Raw genomic sequence first — 18,268 nt, 5'->3', positions numbered from 1 at the left:
TTGAGGAGAGGGGTAGTATGAGTAAAGCGACCCTGGCGGAAGACGAGACGGGCAGCAGAGTTTTGAACCGACTGGAGAGGGGAGAGGTGACTAAGTGGGAGGCCAGCAAGAAGCAGATTGCAGTAGTCTAAACGAGAGGTGACAAGGGTGTGGATGAGGGTTTTGGTAGAGTGCTCGGAAAGAAAGGGGCGGATTTTACGGATGTTGTAAAGAAAGAAATGACAGGTCTTGGCGGTCTGCTGGATATGAGCAGAGAAGGAGAGAGAAGAGTCAAAGATGACCCCAAGGTTTCGAGCTGAGGAGACAGGGAGAATGAGAGAGCCATCAACAGAAATAGAAAACGGGGGGAGCGGGGAGGTGGGTTTGGGGGGGAAAATGAGAAGCTCGGTTTTGGTCATATTTAATTTCAGGTGGTGTTGAGACATCCAGGCAGCAATGTCAGACAAGCACGCTGAAACTTTGGTTTGGATGCAAGGTGAGATATCAGGGGTAGAAAGGTAGATTTGGGAGTCATCAGCATAGAGATGGTAGGAAAAGCCATGGGATGAGATTAATGAACCAAGGGAAGAAGTGTAGATAGAAAAGAGGAGGGGACCAAGAACAGAACCCTGAGGTACGCCGACAGGCAGAGGGATAGAAGTAGAAGAGGATCCACCAGTGTGAACACTAAAGGTGCGGAGGGAGAGCTAGGAAGAGAACCAGGAAAGGACAGAGCCCTGGAATCCAAGTGAGGACAGGGTATCGAGAAGTATGCTGTGATCGACAGTGTCAAAAGCAGCGGAAAGATCAATAAGAATGAGGATGGAATATTGACCTCTGGATTTAGCCAGTAATAGGTCATTGGAGACTTTAGTAAGCGCAGTTTCGGTTGAGTGGAGAGGGCGAAAACCAGATTGTAGTGGGTCAAGAATAGCATGTGAGGAGAGAAAATCAAGGCAGCAGCGGTGAACAGCACGCTCAAGTAATTTGGAGAGAAAAGGAAGGAGGGAGATGGGTCGGTAATTAGAGGGACAAGTAGGGTCAAGTGAAGGCTTCTTAAGGAGAGGTGTGACCACAGCATGTTTAAAGGCAGCAGGGACAGTCGCAGTGGAAAGTGAGAGGTTGAGAATGTGACAGATAAAAGGAATAAGAGTAGGAGAGATGGCATTAAGAAGGTGGGTGGGAATGGGATCAGAGGAACAGGTGGTACATTTTGAGGAAGAAAGGAGAAGTGTAGTTTCCTCAATAGTAACTTCAGGAAAGGAGGAAAGGGAATGAGGGGAAGGAGAGAGAGGGGAACGGACTAGTGGAGGGAGAGCTGGTGAGGTAGAGAAAGCAAGGTTTATCTTTTGAACCTTGTTGTGAAAGAATTCAGCAAGGGTCTGAGGAGATAATGAAGGGGGAGTTGGGGGAGGGGGCACCTTGAGGAGAGAGTTCAATGTGGTGAAGAGAAGTCGAGGATTAGAGCCAAGAGAGTTGGTCAGTTGGATATAATAATCCTGTTTGGCACGTAAAAGAGCAGATTGGAAGGAGGTCAGCATGAACTTAAAGTGTAAGAAATCAGCAAGGGCCCGAGATTTCTGCCAGAGGCGTTCGGCGGAGCGGGTACAGGAACGTAGGTAGCGGATATTAGAAGTCAGCCAAGGTTGGGGTTTTGTACGCCTTACAGGGCGGGTCATCAAAGGTGCAAGAGTGTCTAAGGCAGAGGATAGAGTATTGTTGTAAGAAGAAACAGCCTCGTTGACAGACGTGGATGGTGCCACAGTAGAGAGGAGGTTTGAAACATGGGAGGATAGAGATGAAGGGTCAATATCATGAAGATTCCTAGATAAATTAGATAGGATAGGACGGGACTGGGAGGGAGGAGATTTAAGTGTGAAAGTTATAAGATGGTGATCAGAGGAGGGATGATCAGAGGCAAGGAAACTAGAAGGTGAACAGTTGGAGGAGAAGATGAGATCAAGACAGAGACCATTTTGATGAGTGGGGGAGGTGGAGCATAGTTGGAGATTAAAGGACGACGTTAAAGCGAGTAACTTGGAAATATAAGAGTTGGAAGGATCATTAGCAGGAATATTAAAGTCACCAAGGATGAGAGAGGGGTAGGAAGGATCATGGAAGAAGGCAAGCCAGGCGTCAAAGTCACTGAGAAAGGATGAAAGGGACTTATCAGGGGGACGATAAATGACCGCTATTCGAAGAGGCAGAGGAGAGAAAAGGCGGATAGAGTGGACTTCAAAGGAGGAAAAACAGTGAGATTGAGGTGGAAGAAGGGGTTGAAATCTGGAGGAGGGAGAGAGAAGTAGTCCAACACCGCCCCCACGGCCAGCAGGGCGAGGAGTATGTGAAAATAGATGACCGCCATGGCACAGGGCTGCGACTGAAGCAGAGTCATCAGGGCAGAGCCAGGTTTCTGTTATGGCGAGCAGATGGAGGTGACGCGAGATAAAGAGGTCCTGGATATAGGGGAGTTTGTTACAGATAGAGCGGGCATTCCATAGGGCGCAAGAGAAGGGCAGAGAAGAGGAGGGGAGTAGAGGAATAGAGATGAGGTTAGAGAGGTCACGGTGAGATCTCTCTCCTTCCCTACCCTCATGTGTCCAGCATCTCTCCCCCACCCCCACAGTGTTCACCAGCCTCCATTCCCCTCCCTACCTAAGGTGTTCAGCATCTCATCCTTGTAAGGTGTTCAGTGATTACCCTCCACTACCCTCTCTGGAACACTGCTGGTGCAGAAGTGTGTGTGTCTGCCAGGTCTTACCCCTCCAAACTTCCTGTTTAGAAAGGGTGGGAGTCGGCAGTCCTTGAATATGTGGGAATGCTCAAGGCCCTGCACCAGGCATGATGAGTCTCTGGTAGATACCGTGACTGCCACATTGATGCCACCCTCCAAACTGTGCCACCCTAGGTGGATGCTTAGTTCACCTAATGGTCAGGCCAGCCCTGAGTAACAGCCTGCTTACAGTTTGTGTACTGGTTTCTTGTGTGGATTCTGGTGAGGCTTTGGACAGGATATAGGAGGCACTGTTTCCATGTTAACATGGAAAAGTTTTAGCACTTTGGGCAAAAACTTTGGATGAGTTTTTAAAACTCAACTTTGGATGAGTGTATAAAAGTGAGCCAGTTGATATTGTGTATCTGGATTTTCAGAAGGCGTTTGACAAAGTACCTCATGAAAGACTCCAGAGGAAATTGGAGAGTCATGGGACAGGAGGTAGTGTCCTATTGTGGATTAAAAACTGGTTAAAAGATAGAAAACAGAGAGTAGGCTTAAATGGTCAGTATTTTCAATGAAGAAGGGTAGTTAGTGGGGTTCCCCAGGGGGTCTGTGCTGGGACTGCTGCTTTTTAACATATTTATAAATGACCTAGAGATGGGAGTAACTAGTGAGGTAATTAAATTTGCCAACGACACAAAGTTATTCAAATATATTAAACCACAAGAGGATTGTGAAAAATTATAAGAGATGACATTTAATGTGAGCAAGTGCAAAGTGATGCATGTGGGAAAGAGGAACCCGAATTATAGCTACGTCATGCAAAGTTCCACGTTAGGAGTCACGGACCAAGAAAGGGATCTAGATGTCGTCGTTGATGATACGTTGAAACCTTCTGCTCAGTGTGCTGCTGCGGCTAAGAAAGCAAATAGAATGTTAGGTATTATTAGGAAAGGAATGGAAAACAAAAATGAGGATGTTATAATGCCTTTGTATCGCTCCATGGTGCGACCGCACCTTGAATATTGTGTTCAATTCTGGTCGCCGCATCTCAAAAAAGATATAGTGGAATTAGAAAAGGTGCAGAGAAGGGCAATGAAAATGATAAAGGGGATGGGACGACTTCCCTATGAGGAAAGGCTAAAGCGGCTAGGGCTCTTCAGCTTGGAGAAAAGGCGGCTGAAGGGAGATATGATAGAGGCCTATAAAATAATGAGTGGAGTTGAACGGGTAGATGTGAAGCGTCTGTTTACGCTTTCCAAAAATACTAGGACTAGGGGGCATGCGATGAAGCAATCTCAAATGTTCTAAACGGATTGCAACCAGTAACATACATAATTTCTAAAAACAAACACAATACATGCAGCAAAATCCATCGTCAAATATCCACTTTCCTCTTCACAAATAAAAAGATCTTACACTTTCATTTTAATAAATTATACCTCCTCTTAAACTTCTAGGTAAGATTGTATGTTTCAGTGGCCACCAAGGCTTGTATTTCACTTATTATCAAGGAAATCTTACAAGGAAATGTACTTTCCAGGTAATATACTTAAGGAAAGCAAACTCCATTGACTCAGATAGTGGCTTCATAAATGATGTCAAGACAATGTTGAGGTCACATGGCACAGGAGGATTCTACAATGGTGCTCTGACATGGAGAAGCCCTTTCATAAACCCAGAAATGATAGGACTCTAAGAACCCTGGAGCTAAACAACTGGAGTGTGATAGGTGGAAAGAATGCTGAGATGTACTCTGATGGAGGATGTGTGGAGTCCCAGATAAAAGGGATGATATAAGTACTCATATTTTTACAACTTTTAGATCACTGCAACTTTGTTTGCCTTGGTTTACGCAAATATATTAAGCCATGGCAGATAATCCAAAATGTTGCCATGCTGCTTTTTACAGGCACAAAAATGCATGCTTATATTTCTCCAGTGTTATGTTCTTTACACTGGCTGTTCATAAAATAGCACATTTGATTTAAAGTGGTCATGTTGCATTTCAAGACAGTTTGGTAAAAAAAAAAAAAAAGCCTGAACAAGGATGGTATTGGCCCAGTTCCCTGGAACCAGCTGCTAGCGGTATTAAACTTTTAACTGATATGCTTGATTTTCAGAAAAAAGTGAAAGCGTTTTATTTTAATTGTTTTTTATGGGGAATATATAAAAAGTGTATTATTGATTGGTTTGTTAATGTGATGTAAATGATTTCATATGTTAAATTGTTAAATGATTGGTGGTATATAAATGTGTTTAAATAAAGTAGCACAAGATGGTGTTGGGTGGGCAGTGAATAGGGTTGTGGCCATTCATGAAATACCAAATAGAAAAAATCTTTTCCACTTGTATAAGTGCATCTGGTGGATGATTATCTTGCAAAAACTAATGCGTTCTGAATAGGCTTAGAGTGGAGACTAAATGCTGCTCAGTTTCAGTGTTGTGTTGGCTAATGATCTGAGACTGGAAAGAGGAAGGCAGCAATTGTTTGAGTGATTAACCCATGGAAATAATGGTAGCTTATGCTGGAGCACAACTGTGAGCCTTTTTAGCAGAGGAAACCAGATCTAATGGGCTCAGTCTGGTGCTACAAGCATCATTGTGCCTGGTTTCTGTTCAAACTTGTGCAGGGTCTTTGCTAAAGAGACATAAACATAAAGTAGAGCCCAAATTCAAGGGATTTCTAGGACATTTCTTACTATCTGATCCAAGGATCAATCGAACAATAGAGCAGCAGCTTTCCATTTATATTACTAGTGAAGAGGTCTACTTGAGGGATCCATAAAACCCAAATGATGTTTGCCAAGTTCTCTGATTTAGTGACCATTTGGGTATTTATTTATTCCAAGCACTTGATAAACCGCAAATAAGCCAATGCAGATGACTAAGCGGTTTACAATAATAAAAAGTAATCCAATGCTAATGATAGGGGCTAAAAGGGGGAAGACAGTAGACATAGGGGAGATTGGAGGGTGACAATGGATAGAGGTCAGAGGGGAAAAGGGCAATTGGAAGTGGGAAGGCTAAGTGGATAAGGGATCCAGAAGTGTTGAAAAAAAGGAAAGTTTTAAGCACGGCTTTGAAAGCTTGAACAGAGATAAGGGATCTGAGAAAGGAAGGAAGGGAGTTCCAGAGCTTGGGGCTGAGATAGCTAAATGCAGTATCTCAAGTGAGAGAGAGAGAGAGACGAAGAACAGAAGGAGAAGGGATGCAGAGAATATCAGAGGAAGACCGAAGAAGGTGTGTATGTGTGTCTGTGTGGCGGGGGGGGGGGGGGGGGCGTAATTAGGGATCAAGAGCCTATTAGGATAAGCAGAAGAAGGAGGAGAGTGGAATTTAAAGTCCAGCAGAAGTAGCTTGTAGTGGGTACGTGATGTGACCGGGAGCCAGTACTCAAGAGATAGGTGACATGGAGGGGCATAATTGAATGGCGCCGGCCATCTATATGGCCAGCGATGCAAAGTGCAGTCCCAAACCGTATTATTGAAAAAGATGGACGGCCATCTTTCGTTTCGATAATATGGTTCGGGCCAGCCAAACGTCAGAGATGGCCGGGTTTGAGATGGCCGGCATCGGTTTTCGCCGATAATGAAAACCGATGCCGGCCATCTCAAACCCGGCCAAATCCAAGGCATTTGGTCGTGGGAGGGGCCAGCATTTGTAGTGTACTGGTCCCCCTGACATGCCAGGACACCAACCGGGCACCCTAGGGGGCACTACAGTGGACTTCAAAAATTGCTCCCAGGTGCATACCTCCCTTACCTTGTGTGCTGAGCCCCCCAAATCCCCCCCAAAACCCACTCTCTACACCATTACCATAGCCCTTATGGGTGAAGGGGGGCACCTACATGTGGGTACAGTGGGTTTTGGGGGGGGGGGGTTTGGAGGGCTCCCATTTACCACCACAAGTGTAACAGGTAGGGGGGATGGGCCTGGGTCCACCTGCCTGAAGTCCACTGCACCCACAAAAAACTGCTCCATGGACCTGCATACTGCTGTCAGGGAGCTGGGTATGACATTTCAGGCTGGCGTAGAGGCTGGCAAAAAAAATATATATTTTTTGGGTGGGAGGGGGTTGGTGACCACTGGGGGAGTAAGGGGAGGTCATCCCCGATTCCCTCCGGTGGTCATTTGGTCAGTTGGGGCACCTTTTTGAAGCTTTGTCCTGAAAAAAAAGGGACCAAGTGAAGCCGGCGAAATGCTCGTCAGGGCCGGATGTCTTTTTTCCATTATCGGGCGAAGCCGGCCATCTCGTGAGCACGCCCCCATCCCGCCTTCGCTACCCTACCGACACGCCCCTTAAAGTTTGGCCGGCTCCGCGACAGAAAGCAGTTGGCGCCGGCCAAAATCGGCTTTCGATTATGCCAATTTGGCTGGGTTCAGGAGATCGCCAGTCATCTCCCGATTTGTGTCGGAAGATGGCTGACGATCTCCTTTGAAAATAAGCTGGATAGTCAAAATGGTGTGCACAGTGAATAAGTTTGATAGCTTTGGACTGAATTAACTGTAAGCATTTAATGGAACAGAGTGAGAGACCAGCATATAGGGAATTGCAGTAATCGAGATGGGAAATTACCAAAGCAAGGATGAGGGAGTGGGTGGAATGAGGAGAAAGGAAAGGATGAACAGAACGGATATAATGGAGGGAGAAGAAAGCAGAGCGAACCACCAAAAGTCAGCCTGTCAGTTATCTGGTTTTGAATGCTGAAAGACAAACAGCTGTATTTTGATGTGATTGGCGATGGCAAAGTCCTAAATCATTCCTGGTTCCTGACAGAAGCAAAGGGATCCCATGCCTCCCTGCTTCTTGGCATTTAACATGGCAACTTAGTTATCCATTTGAATTAAGACTGATGTATCTTGAAGAATGTTTAATGGCACTTGATATATACTGCCTTTTCTACAAAGAGGTCAAAGTGGTTTACAATCACAGTAATAAAAAGAAAAGAACATATTTCTTGGGAGGGGTTGAAGATGATATTTTCCCTTCGGACCTTATCAAGTGCTCAGACGGAAACCTCATTTTGGGCCTAGAAACCTACAAGGAACTACTCTCCAGTTTTAGTAGTAATTGTTGGTAGTTCTTGGTGGCTGGACTCTTAAAGGTACTGTACTGGGAGGTAGAGGGCAGCTCCATTGAAGATTCTGCCCATGAATGTGAAGAGTCAGCAGATCTCTGCAGAAAGGAGGTCCTTCCGCACTTAAAGAAGCCTGTCAGCTTCATGGTGGCTCGCAGATACATTTGAAACAATGTTTGCATTCTGCTTGATTATGGTCAGTGCCCAGGCAGATAAGACAACTGAATTTGGAATGTGTCTGCATAATGGAAGGGTCAATACCTTGACTTTAGCGACATGATGCACTGAAGCAATTAAATAAAAGTATTTAATCTTTTAGAAAAGAAACAAAAAAAAACAATGCAGAACAGTGTCAGAAAAACTTTGTTTTTGTGTTCGTTCAGTAGAGCACAAAAAGCAAAATGAGATGCTGAGGAAACGGCTGCACATGGGAAGGGCCAAACCTGCCCTATAGTTTACACTAATTGTGAGTTCTTGGAGAATTGTTCCATCCCAGTGATGTGTGATGACATCACCTACTTGTATGCCTGACTTAATCCTGTTTGTCTACAATAAATTATTATTTTTAGAGGCGGCGGGGAGGGGGTGTAAGATCCAAGATGGCAGATGCTGCTACCTGCCTCAGAGTGTTTTTTTTTTCTGTTGCTTTAAGATGGTGGAATGGAAAAGAAACTGTGAGTTCTCCTTCAGGAACCACAGTTGATTGTTTCTTCAGGCCTGATGGACCAGTTTGTTCAAACTTGGATTGCCCAGGATTTATTGTGACTATTGCCGGTGATTTTGATGCTGGACCCAGGTGACCCGACACTGTCTGTTAGCTTACAGACTTTGCTCCGTGCTGATTCTTGAGCTCCTCTGACCTTGCAAATGGAAGCACTTCAGCTGGAAGCTCAGCTGGTCTCATGAGAACAGTTGCTGGGGGCTTGCTACTAATGACAGATGTGGGATCCAGTTTGAGTCAGAGGGACAAGGTACCAAGAAATTAACCCTCAATAGACGCTCCTGTGGTGGAATATCAATGGGCACCGCTATGTTGGTTGGGAAAAGATCTACTTGCTCTGCTCTGAAGGGAGTGTTAGTTTCTTCAGCATCTAGGGCCCCATGGGAAGGCTTGTGTACAGTTCAGATAACTCATTTGATTTTTGTTTTTTAATTCCTGTGACCAAGAGTATTTTCCATGGAAATTATCTGGGTAGACAATTCAAGCTTTGGGTGCAACTCTGAGTACCCAAACTCAGGATTTAAATTTTAAACTGACAGCTCATGAAGTGAAGATAAATACGCTTGAGGATAGACTGGTTTAGGGACAAGAGACTGAGGCTTGGGTAGTAAAAGGTTTGGACTTTTCGGCTGTGAACTCAACTACTGTTAAATATCTTACAGCTCTTCAGTTGAAACTTGAGCATTTGGAGAACAGCGTTAGGGCTTGTAACCTCCATCTTCTCAATTTCTCTACCTCGTTGGTGGATAAACCTATGGACATGTACCAAAGATATCTTTCTGGGTACTTAAGGCTTCTTCGGCCTTAATACTATATATAAGTAAGATATTTGTTTGCCATCTTCAAAGAGAAGGGAGTCTCATTCTTAAGAAGGACATTCTCCTATGGACACATTGGATGGAACTACATTACTAGAAACCTCAGAAGAGAAATCAGCTATATTGGTGATTCAGGCATTGGCTGTGGACCAGGACTGGTAATTATGCTTATATTTCAGACATCGCTTAGTTAAATTTTAGAATTGCTCTGTTAAAAGGTAGTCTTATAAGCTGGTTTATAGAACAGAAGCACTTATTTGTGTGATTGGCGTAAATAATTGACAGATATGTGTATAAGTGCTAGGCTCTACTCTATAAACAGTGCACTTAAATCGATTAGCATGCAACTGTCAGGTGGGTGTACATATGGGTGGAACATGGGTGTGTCACCAAGTAAGAGGGAACAGAGAAGGGGGTGAGGAAGATAGGCTCTTTTCAAACAATGGCGAAGACGTATAATTTAAAAAAATAATAATGTTTATTACAACAAGTTGACTCAACACAGCCATGTTTCGGCGTCGTGGCGCCTTCTTCAGGAGTCTTCTAAAGGTATATCAGGTGCTTGAATGGTAAACACACCAAAAACAACACTGATGAACACCCAATTCCTTCTATCCGAAAACAATGGCGGTGCAACATATAACGAGCGTAGTCGTAGTTGTACGTCCAAAGTGACAGGCATAATTTACAGAATACAATCAGTCGCACATATTGCATGGTGCATTTAGGAATGCCCTCTTGGGCCAGCCATCGATCTGTCATAAGTAGGCATGCCTTTTTGGCGTGCCAATTCAGCTTTGCGCTAATATTGTCTAATGGCTTACGCTTACCCTTAAACTGATATAGAACTGGTGCCGTGTGCCCCTTTGTGGTGCCAATTTATAGACTTGCCACCTTAGAATTTATCCTGACGTAAAAAAAGAGACGCAAGGGAGAAGAAAAGATTTTGGTACAGAGGCTTGAAGTGCTCCAGTGGGGGCTTTATTTCATTTAAAACTCTCTTATAAATGTATAATTAAACATCAATCAGTTAAATATGTATTTTTGGCCTTTTCTGTTAGCAAGAGGTAGGTGGGATTATTCTAGGTAGATTCTTCGGTGTGAGCTAGGGCTTGTTTTTGTTCTTTTTTTGAATCCTGTGGGCGGGTGCAGCAGGAATCCTTTTCTTCTAAAGAAAGGAATATGGTTTATTGTTTTTGTTCATTTCTTTAGTTTCTCCCTCTTACACTATGCACTTGAGTTTTGTCAGTAATATTGATTTTGCCTTTTGTATAATTATTTACTTTGAAATTTTTATTCTGCTGACTTACTTTGCTGTACAAGATTTTCTAGGTTATGCATTTAATAAAATAAAAAATAAAAAAAAGAAAAGTATTTTTTTGATGATTTAGCAAACAGAACAACTCTAGGCCACTTCTGTAAGCCCCAATCTAATTCCATCTGTCTTTAGATTTTATTTTCAATCCTGGAGTCGCTACTAATGAAAAGGCACGAGCTATATCAATATAGAAGTAAAATAGATGGAAATAAGCACACGTCACAACAAAGAAAAATTATAGTACTAACTGAATAAAGTGGGTAGGAGGGGGGTTTTCTAACTAATGATGGTTGATGCTGCAGCTGCACATTAAACAACATAGGCAGCACTGCTATTCTGAAGTCTTTTCTCCTCAATAGAAAAATCATTGTAAAGCTGGTAAAGAATTAGTATTATGCTGTAAGACAACAGACTGTTAGTTTTTGAATATTCACACTCCAGAAATCACATTGCTTAGCCACAGATAGGCCTGCAAATATACTCAAACTGCTTAGGCATCTGCACTGCAAATCCCCTGCCCCCCTTCCAGACATGTACTCCCTACCACAAAACATACACACCATGGGCCGCAGCAGTGTCAGCTTCCTACACACACACAAGCATTCTTCAATCCAGAATAGAAACAGCTTAGGTGGTAGCATTGCAATCTTCTTTCCCTCAAACACAGGCACACAAACAGGGGCAGCAGTAAGCCTTTTCGTTTGGAGAAGAGGTGCAGGGGGGGGGGGCAATCAAACAAATCCCAGCTCCATCCCACACTGATTTCTTACTTTAAATTTACACAAAGCTATTCTTACATACACCCCCGGATTCTATATATAGAGCCAAATGTTGTGTGCCACTGAATTGATTAACAAGCCCTGAACTAACAATAATGGAGCACTAACTGTCAATTATGGCAGTTAACTGGCTGTTGCACATGCATCTTAATGTTCTATGGGGAAAGGGAATGGGGTTTGATATACTGCCTTTCTGTGGTTACAATCAAAGCAGTTTACACACAATATACAGGTATTTTTTGTACCAGGGGCAATGGAGGGTTAAGTGACTTACACAGTCACAAATAGCTGCAGTGGGAATTGAACCTGGTTCCATCTGGTCCTCGGGCCATGGCACTAACCATTAGGCTAGGCCTCCATTCCACTTTTGTAGCATGTATCTGAAAAGGGGGCATAGCCAGGGGGTGTGTTGGAGGTATTCCCAAACGTTGCGTGCAGAATTACAAAATTAGGTTGATCTGTGCCTCAGGCGCTAGCATTTACAACTGTTTGTAGAAGGCCCAAATCTCGCACCCAACAGTTGGGAGCGGATTCACGCTTAAGCGCAATTCTATAAAGCAAGCTCGCCCTTTATAGAATCGCATTTAGTGTCGATTTTTCCGGGCACAGATTTTGAGTGCCATTTACTGAATTTCCTCCCTACTGTAAAAGGCCTTGCCCACAATTGAAGTATCTCTAAGGCATGTTTGGCCGTGTCAATTAGCCCTCATCGCCCTCCCTCTCTATGGCCAGCAGGTGGCAGCAACAGTACATAAAAGACTGTGCGAGCCTGTGCATGTCTTCACTTCTCCCTCAGAATTCAGGGTGACCCCTCCCCTGTCACCCCTCTTGTTTCATTGTGAGGTGCTGAGATCACCTGAGGAATCATCAAGCTTTTAAGTGATTTCCAACCATCTCCCACTGCTTGTGAGTTTGTGCAGGGCTGGATTGGGCGAACGCTGAGATACTTTTCGAAGAGCGAAGCGGAAGGAGGGGGAGGAAGGGCGTAACGGAGAGCTATAATCCACAGGCGTTGGGAGCCGCTGGCAAGTGTCTCAGATTACTGCTGCTCTGTGTCCCCCCTCCCTCCCCACTCCCCACATAGGCATAATGCTCCATTTCTGGAGATACTGAGTGGAGACAGAGGGCTCTGACCAGACAAGTGAAAGGTAGCAGGACAAACAGATCCCAAAATTCTTGTGTGTCCTTTTACAAAAGAGGATAAGCAAGCTGGAGGTGTGAGGATTAAGGAGATTCCATTTCAAGCCTCACACTTTAACCCCTCCCTTTACACACCTTATCCACTAAGTGCTGTCAGCATACTTGAAATCACAAGGACCTGCTTCAGAGAATCAGTGTTAACTATGAGCCCTGGGAAATGTCATAGGGACTGATGGAGGCTGTGCACTTATATACAGACACCCCACCCACACACACACACACAAACCATGCAAACGCAAACATGCTCTACACATACACACTTCCCTTACATGCACCTCTCACTCATACTGTGTATATACTCATACCTTACATGTGCTGTAATACAGTAACTGAGTAGATGACGGCAGATAAAGACCTATACTATCCAGTCTGCCCAAGCAATTCTACAACTGGGTGCCACAAGTTAGATGAATAGATGCAGCGTGCTGAGTGCTAATTCTCTAATGGCATCTGGGTGCCAAGACGCTTCTAGAACAGTAGTGTAAGCTGGCATCTACATTTAGGCAGGCCCACTCACGCCATGTCAATAGCACATGCCTAAATGCAGCACTTTAGCACATCACTTACAGTATGCCTCAAGGATTTGATATACTGCCTTTCTGTGGTACAACCAAAACGGTTTACATTTATTATATTCAGGTACTTTCTCTGTCTCTAGTGGGCTGACAATCTTAAGATTTTGTAGCTGGGGCAATGGAGGGAGAAGCAGTGGCGTAGCCAGACAGCCAGTTTTGGGTGGGCCTGAGCCCAAAGTGGGTGGGCACAAAATTTTCTCTGCTCCGCCCTCCCTCCACCACTATACCCACCATTTCTCCCTCCTCTCCACCCCTATGCCTACCATTTCTCCCCCTCCCCACCTATCCCCTCTGTATGCAGCATGTGTCCCTCCCCTCCACCTCATATACAGCCAAGACTTCTCCCTTCCTCACCCCTCCACCCCTTTGCTGCATCTCCCTCACCCACCAACCAAGCCTCATCTTTCCATCTTCCCTCCCCCCTGTGCAGCATCTTTCTTTCCATCTTCCCTTCCCCCTGTGCAGCTGCTGTGTCCTCCCGTCTTCCCTCCCCCATGCAACATCTTCCCCCCCCCCCCCCCCCGTGCAGCTGCAGCATCTCACCCTCCTTGCAGGCCCGCCCAGCAGCAAAGCTCCTGACGGCGATTCTAGTCGCAGCGATTCCCACACGCTGCCTGCTGGCTGCCGCTCAACAATCTCCTTGCGCTACTAAGCGCTAACCTGGAAGTCTCTCCTGCAGAGGAGAGACTTCCGGGTTAGCGCTTAGTAGCGCAAGGAGATTGAGCGGCAGCCGGCACTGGCAGGCAGCATGTGGGAATCGCTGCGACTGGAATCGCCGTCAGGAACTTTGCTGCTGGGCGGGCCTGACCCGAAATTGGGTGGGCCCAGGCCCACCCGTGGCTACGCCCCTGGGGAGAAGTGACTTGCCCAGAGTCACAAGAAGCTGAAGTGGGAACCGAAGGTTCCCCAGGTCCTTGGCCAGCTACACTAACCATTAGGCCACTCCTCCACTCCAGCATCTGCAAATGTTGGTGCTGCCATGCTCCTCCCACTGTATACGCCCCTTTGCATCTGTGCAGTAAGGGGCCCTTTTACAAAGTGGCGGTAAGTCCAACATGGGCTTACTGCACGCTAATCTGAGCTAATGCTGGCTCAATGCAGGTACTGGCAGTAGTTTCAGCTTCAGCATGCGCCATTTCCTGCGCTGGGGGAAATACGGCTGTATTTTTTAGCGCTGCGCTAACCCAGTGCTAATCAGGCAGTGCCGTGTGCTACCCAGTTACAGCCAGGTTAGCAAGGGAGCCATTACTGCCACCTCAATGGGTGGCAGTTAAGTGCTCCCCCTCGAACGGCCATGCAGTAAGAACAATCTAACCGCATGGCCATAGCTATTTTCAGCCCTCCTAATCAAATAATGAAGATTAATGAAGAAACCTCCTGAGATGAGGGGGGAAATGTTAACCCAGGAGGGATGCGTACCTGTTCAAGAAACGGGGATCATCCTTGTGACGGAGGAGGAGTTCTCGGATGGAGGTGGGGGGCTCTAAGCCAAGTTCCATTGCTCTTTCCCACCGCTGCAGCCGAGTGATCCCTGAAGAGAAATAGGAGAAGAGAAAATAGACTGCTGCATCTGGACCACAGGACCATTTTCCCCCCACCTCCACCTCTCCCTATGATCCTTGCATCTTCATCACAGGGTATCTAAATGCCTCTGCTCTGAGGCAGTACTAACCTAATAGGAAGACGCGAATAAGGAATGGGACATAGTAGAAAGGAAATGGAAGAAAGACAAAGCAGAAAGAGAGCAAGGGAAAAAGGGTCCAAATCATGTTGTTTGTGTTGAGTGCTTTCTACATACCAGTGCAAGGTCCAAAGTGCCAGTTCAAATCAAACTGCCTCAACACCTCCAGCTCCTCTTCTTCCTTGGTCACAGCCTGGGAAACAACCCTTGTCACTTTCACAGGACCTGCAGGGGCACAAGATATTCAGAACCCAGCTCAAGAAGAGAGGGGGTGAGCAGAATCACTCTGAGCATCCTTTACTAGCCTTCCTACTTGAGTTAAGTTACTTATCTGTAGCAGGTGTTGTCCCTGGACAGCCAAAGAAGCCAAGGGTGTGAACTAAAATACTAAGGGACTCTTTTACTAAAGGTTAGCAAGCACTAATGGAATTAGCACATGCAAAATTATAAGAAGCCCATTTGATACCTGTGGACTTCTTAACATATAGTGCACGCTAAGCTTCAGTAAAAGGGCCCCTAAAATCTTTCAAATAACACCTATAGTTCAATAATTTTATAAAAATATAATTTATTCAAGTTCAACCAATTACTTTAAATGTATGTACACAAAAAACAGATCTGATGTTATGGGCTACCTCAAAGCTAAGTGTTTTGGTTTATAAGACTATACATAAAGGACTGATTATATGAAAAATGAAAAAACCCAACTTTTGTGATGTGATATATTTCTTGTATACCGCTAACTCCCTCTTAATAGAGGTTCAAAGTGGTTAAATCAAAAAGAAATCATAACCAAAAAAGGAAAATGATTATGACATAAGCTGTTTAAACAGAGAGGTCTTTAACTGTTTTCTAAAGTAAAGATAACTAGAAGACCTCCTTTTGAACTGTGCAGGTCTTCTAGTTATCTCTCCTTTAGAAAACAGTTAAAGACCTCTCTGTTTAAACAGCTTATGTGAAAGCCAGAAATGTGGTGCCTGAAAGCAGAAAGACATCTCCAAAATCTGTTTGCATCTAACACCAAGAAAAGAGGACAGTAAAAGACGGAATGAATCCCTTACTTTCAGAACTCCGCGTGCAAGAGGAAAAAATATCAAGTTAAAAAAATATTCTGGAGCAGAGCCATCAAACAGTGTAAAAGCAAAAAGTGCAGCAGTTGAGTTGTCAGATTTCTTTAAGGCCCAAAATACATTTTTCTGCTGTAGTCTGTAATAATTATAATCTGAGTCAAAATTTTAACGTAAGAGAGACATAAAGGGCATTGCAATAGTCTAGATGGCTCATAAGTACATAACTACATAAGTATTGCCATACTGGGACAGACTGAATGTCCATCAAGCCCAGCATCCTGTTTCCAACAGTGGCCAATCCAGGTTACAAGTATCTGGTAAGATCCTAAAACAGTACAATACATTTTATGCTGTTTATCCTAGAAATAAGCAGTGGATTTTCCCCAAGTCCATTTTAATAATGGCTTACGGTCTTTTCCTTTAGGAAGCTATCCAAACTTTTTAAAACCCCGCTAAGCTAACTGCTTTTACTACATTCTCTGGCAATGAATTCCAGAGTTTAATTACATGTTGAGTGAAGAAATATTTTCTCCAATTCGTATTAAATTTACTATTTTGTAGCTTCACTGTGTGCCCCCTAGTCCTAGTATTTTTGGAAAGAATAAGCAAGTGATTCACGTCTACCCGTTCCAATCCATTCATTATTTTATAGACCTCTATCATATCTCCCCTCAGCCATCTTTTCTCCAAGCTGAAGCGCCCTAGCCGCTTTAGCCTTTCCTCATAGGGAAGTCATCCCATCCCTTTTATCATTTTCATGCATGCTTGCACTAGAATGGTAAAATGAGAGTTATTAAAATATACTGTCTGATATGGCGCAACTGACATAGCTTAAGACCTGAAGCTCTAAGGAAAGAGAAGAATCCAGAATAACACCAAGGGCCCTGTTGACTAATCTGCACTGAGGGTACGCTAGCATTTTTAGCGCATGCTAAACACTGAAGAACACCCATGGGTGTCTAGTGTTTAGCGTGCGCTAAAAACGCTAGAATGTCTTAGTAAACAGGGCCCCAAGAATTTTAGAAGGCAGATCAATTTTAAGTCCGTAGATACAGGAAGAGAATCAGGAATAATTTCAGAATCAACAGTCTCAATTTTTTGGACAAAAGGATTTGGATATATTCGGGTGTTACAAAATCTACAAAAGAAAGGAGAAAATTATTTTTAGTAATGAGGGATGAAGCTAAGAAATTGGGGGCTTCTTTTCTTCTAGCCTATCTCTGCAAGTGTCAAGTACATTACTTAGGGGTTAAATATGTGTTTTATACACCAGAAGAACTGAGAGCCTTTTGGACTTGAAGAAAATCTCCATTGGGAATGATGTATCTGAGAGTAGCTGATTTAAGTATGTACATACGGACTAATCATGCTAGGCCTTTTCCTTATTTTGGGGCCCTTTTACTAACTGCTACTACTACTTATCATTTCTAAAGCGCTACTAGACGTACGCAGCGCTGTACACTTGAACAAAAAGAGACAGTCCCTGCTCGACAGAGCTTACAATCTAATTAGGACAGATAGACAGAACAAACAAGAGATAAGGGAATATTAAAGTGAAGATGATAAAATAAGGGTTCTGAACAAGTGAATAAGGGTTAGGAGTTAAAAGCAGCATCAAAAAGGAGAGCTTTTAGCTTAGATTTGAAGACGGCCAGAGATGGAGCTTGACGTACCGGCTCAGGAAGTCTATTCCAGGCATATGGTGCAGCAAGATAAAAGGAACGGAGTCTGGAGTTAGCAGTGGAGGAGAAGGGTGCAGATAAGAGAGATTCACCCAGTGAACGGAGTTCCCGGGGAGGAATGTAGGGAGAGAGATGAGAGTGGAGAGGTACTGAGGAGCTGCAGAGTGAATGCACTTATGGATCAATAAGAGGAGTTTGAACTGTATGCAGAAACGGGATAGGAAGCCAGTGAAGTACTTGAGGAGAGGGCTAATATGAGTATAACGACACTGGCGGAATATTAGTCGTGCAGCAGAATTTTGAACAGATTGAAGAGGAGAGAGATGGCTAAGTGGGAGACATGTGAGAAGCAAGTTGCAATAGTCTAAGCGAGAGGTGATAAGAGTGTGGATGAGGGTTCTGGTAGTGTGCTCAGAAAGGAAAGGGCGAATTTTGCTGATATTACAGAGAAAGAAATGACAGGTTTTAGCAGTCTGTTGAATATGTGCAGAGAAGGAGAGGGAGGAGTTGAAGATGACCCCAAGGTTATGAGCTGATGAGACAGGAAGGATGAAAGTGTTATCCACAGAAATAGAGAATGGGGGAGGAGGAGAGGTTGGTTTAGGGGGAAAGGTGGTAGGCTCTATATCCATGCAGCGCACACCAAAA

General features: G+C 44.4%; 1 protein-coding gene across 2 annotated transcripts in view; it reads right to left on the bottom strand.

Moving 5' to 3' along the window:
* Nucleotides 1–18,268, bottom strand: part of POLD4 (DNA polymerase delta 4, accessory subunit) — a 43,503-nt gene that overhangs the window by 3,273 nt on the left and 21,962 nt on the right. For both annotated transcript variants that reach the window (XM_030185732.1, XM_030185740.1), the window contains exons 3-4: nt 14,986–15,093; nt 14,607–14,718 (exon numbers count right to left, since the gene is read on the bottom strand). In XM_030185732.1, coding sequence (XP_030041592.1) covers nt 14,607–14,718; nt 14,986–15,093 — 220 coding nt within the window. The remainder of the gene's footprint in view (nt 1–14,606; nt 14,719–14,985; nt 15,094–18,268) is intronic.

Source organism: Microcaecilia unicolor, chromosome 1, assembly GCF_901765095.1.
Source record: "Microcaecilia unicolor chromosome 1, aMicUni1.1, whole genome shotgun sequence".
In the NCBI taxonomy this organism is placed as follows: domain Eukaryota; kingdom Metazoa; phylum Chordata; class Amphibia; order Gymnophiona; family Siphonopidae; genus Microcaecilia; species Microcaecilia unicolor.
The sequence above is the reverse complement of the archived record's forward strand: the minus strand, read 5'-3'. Positions and strand labels throughout refer to the sequence as shown.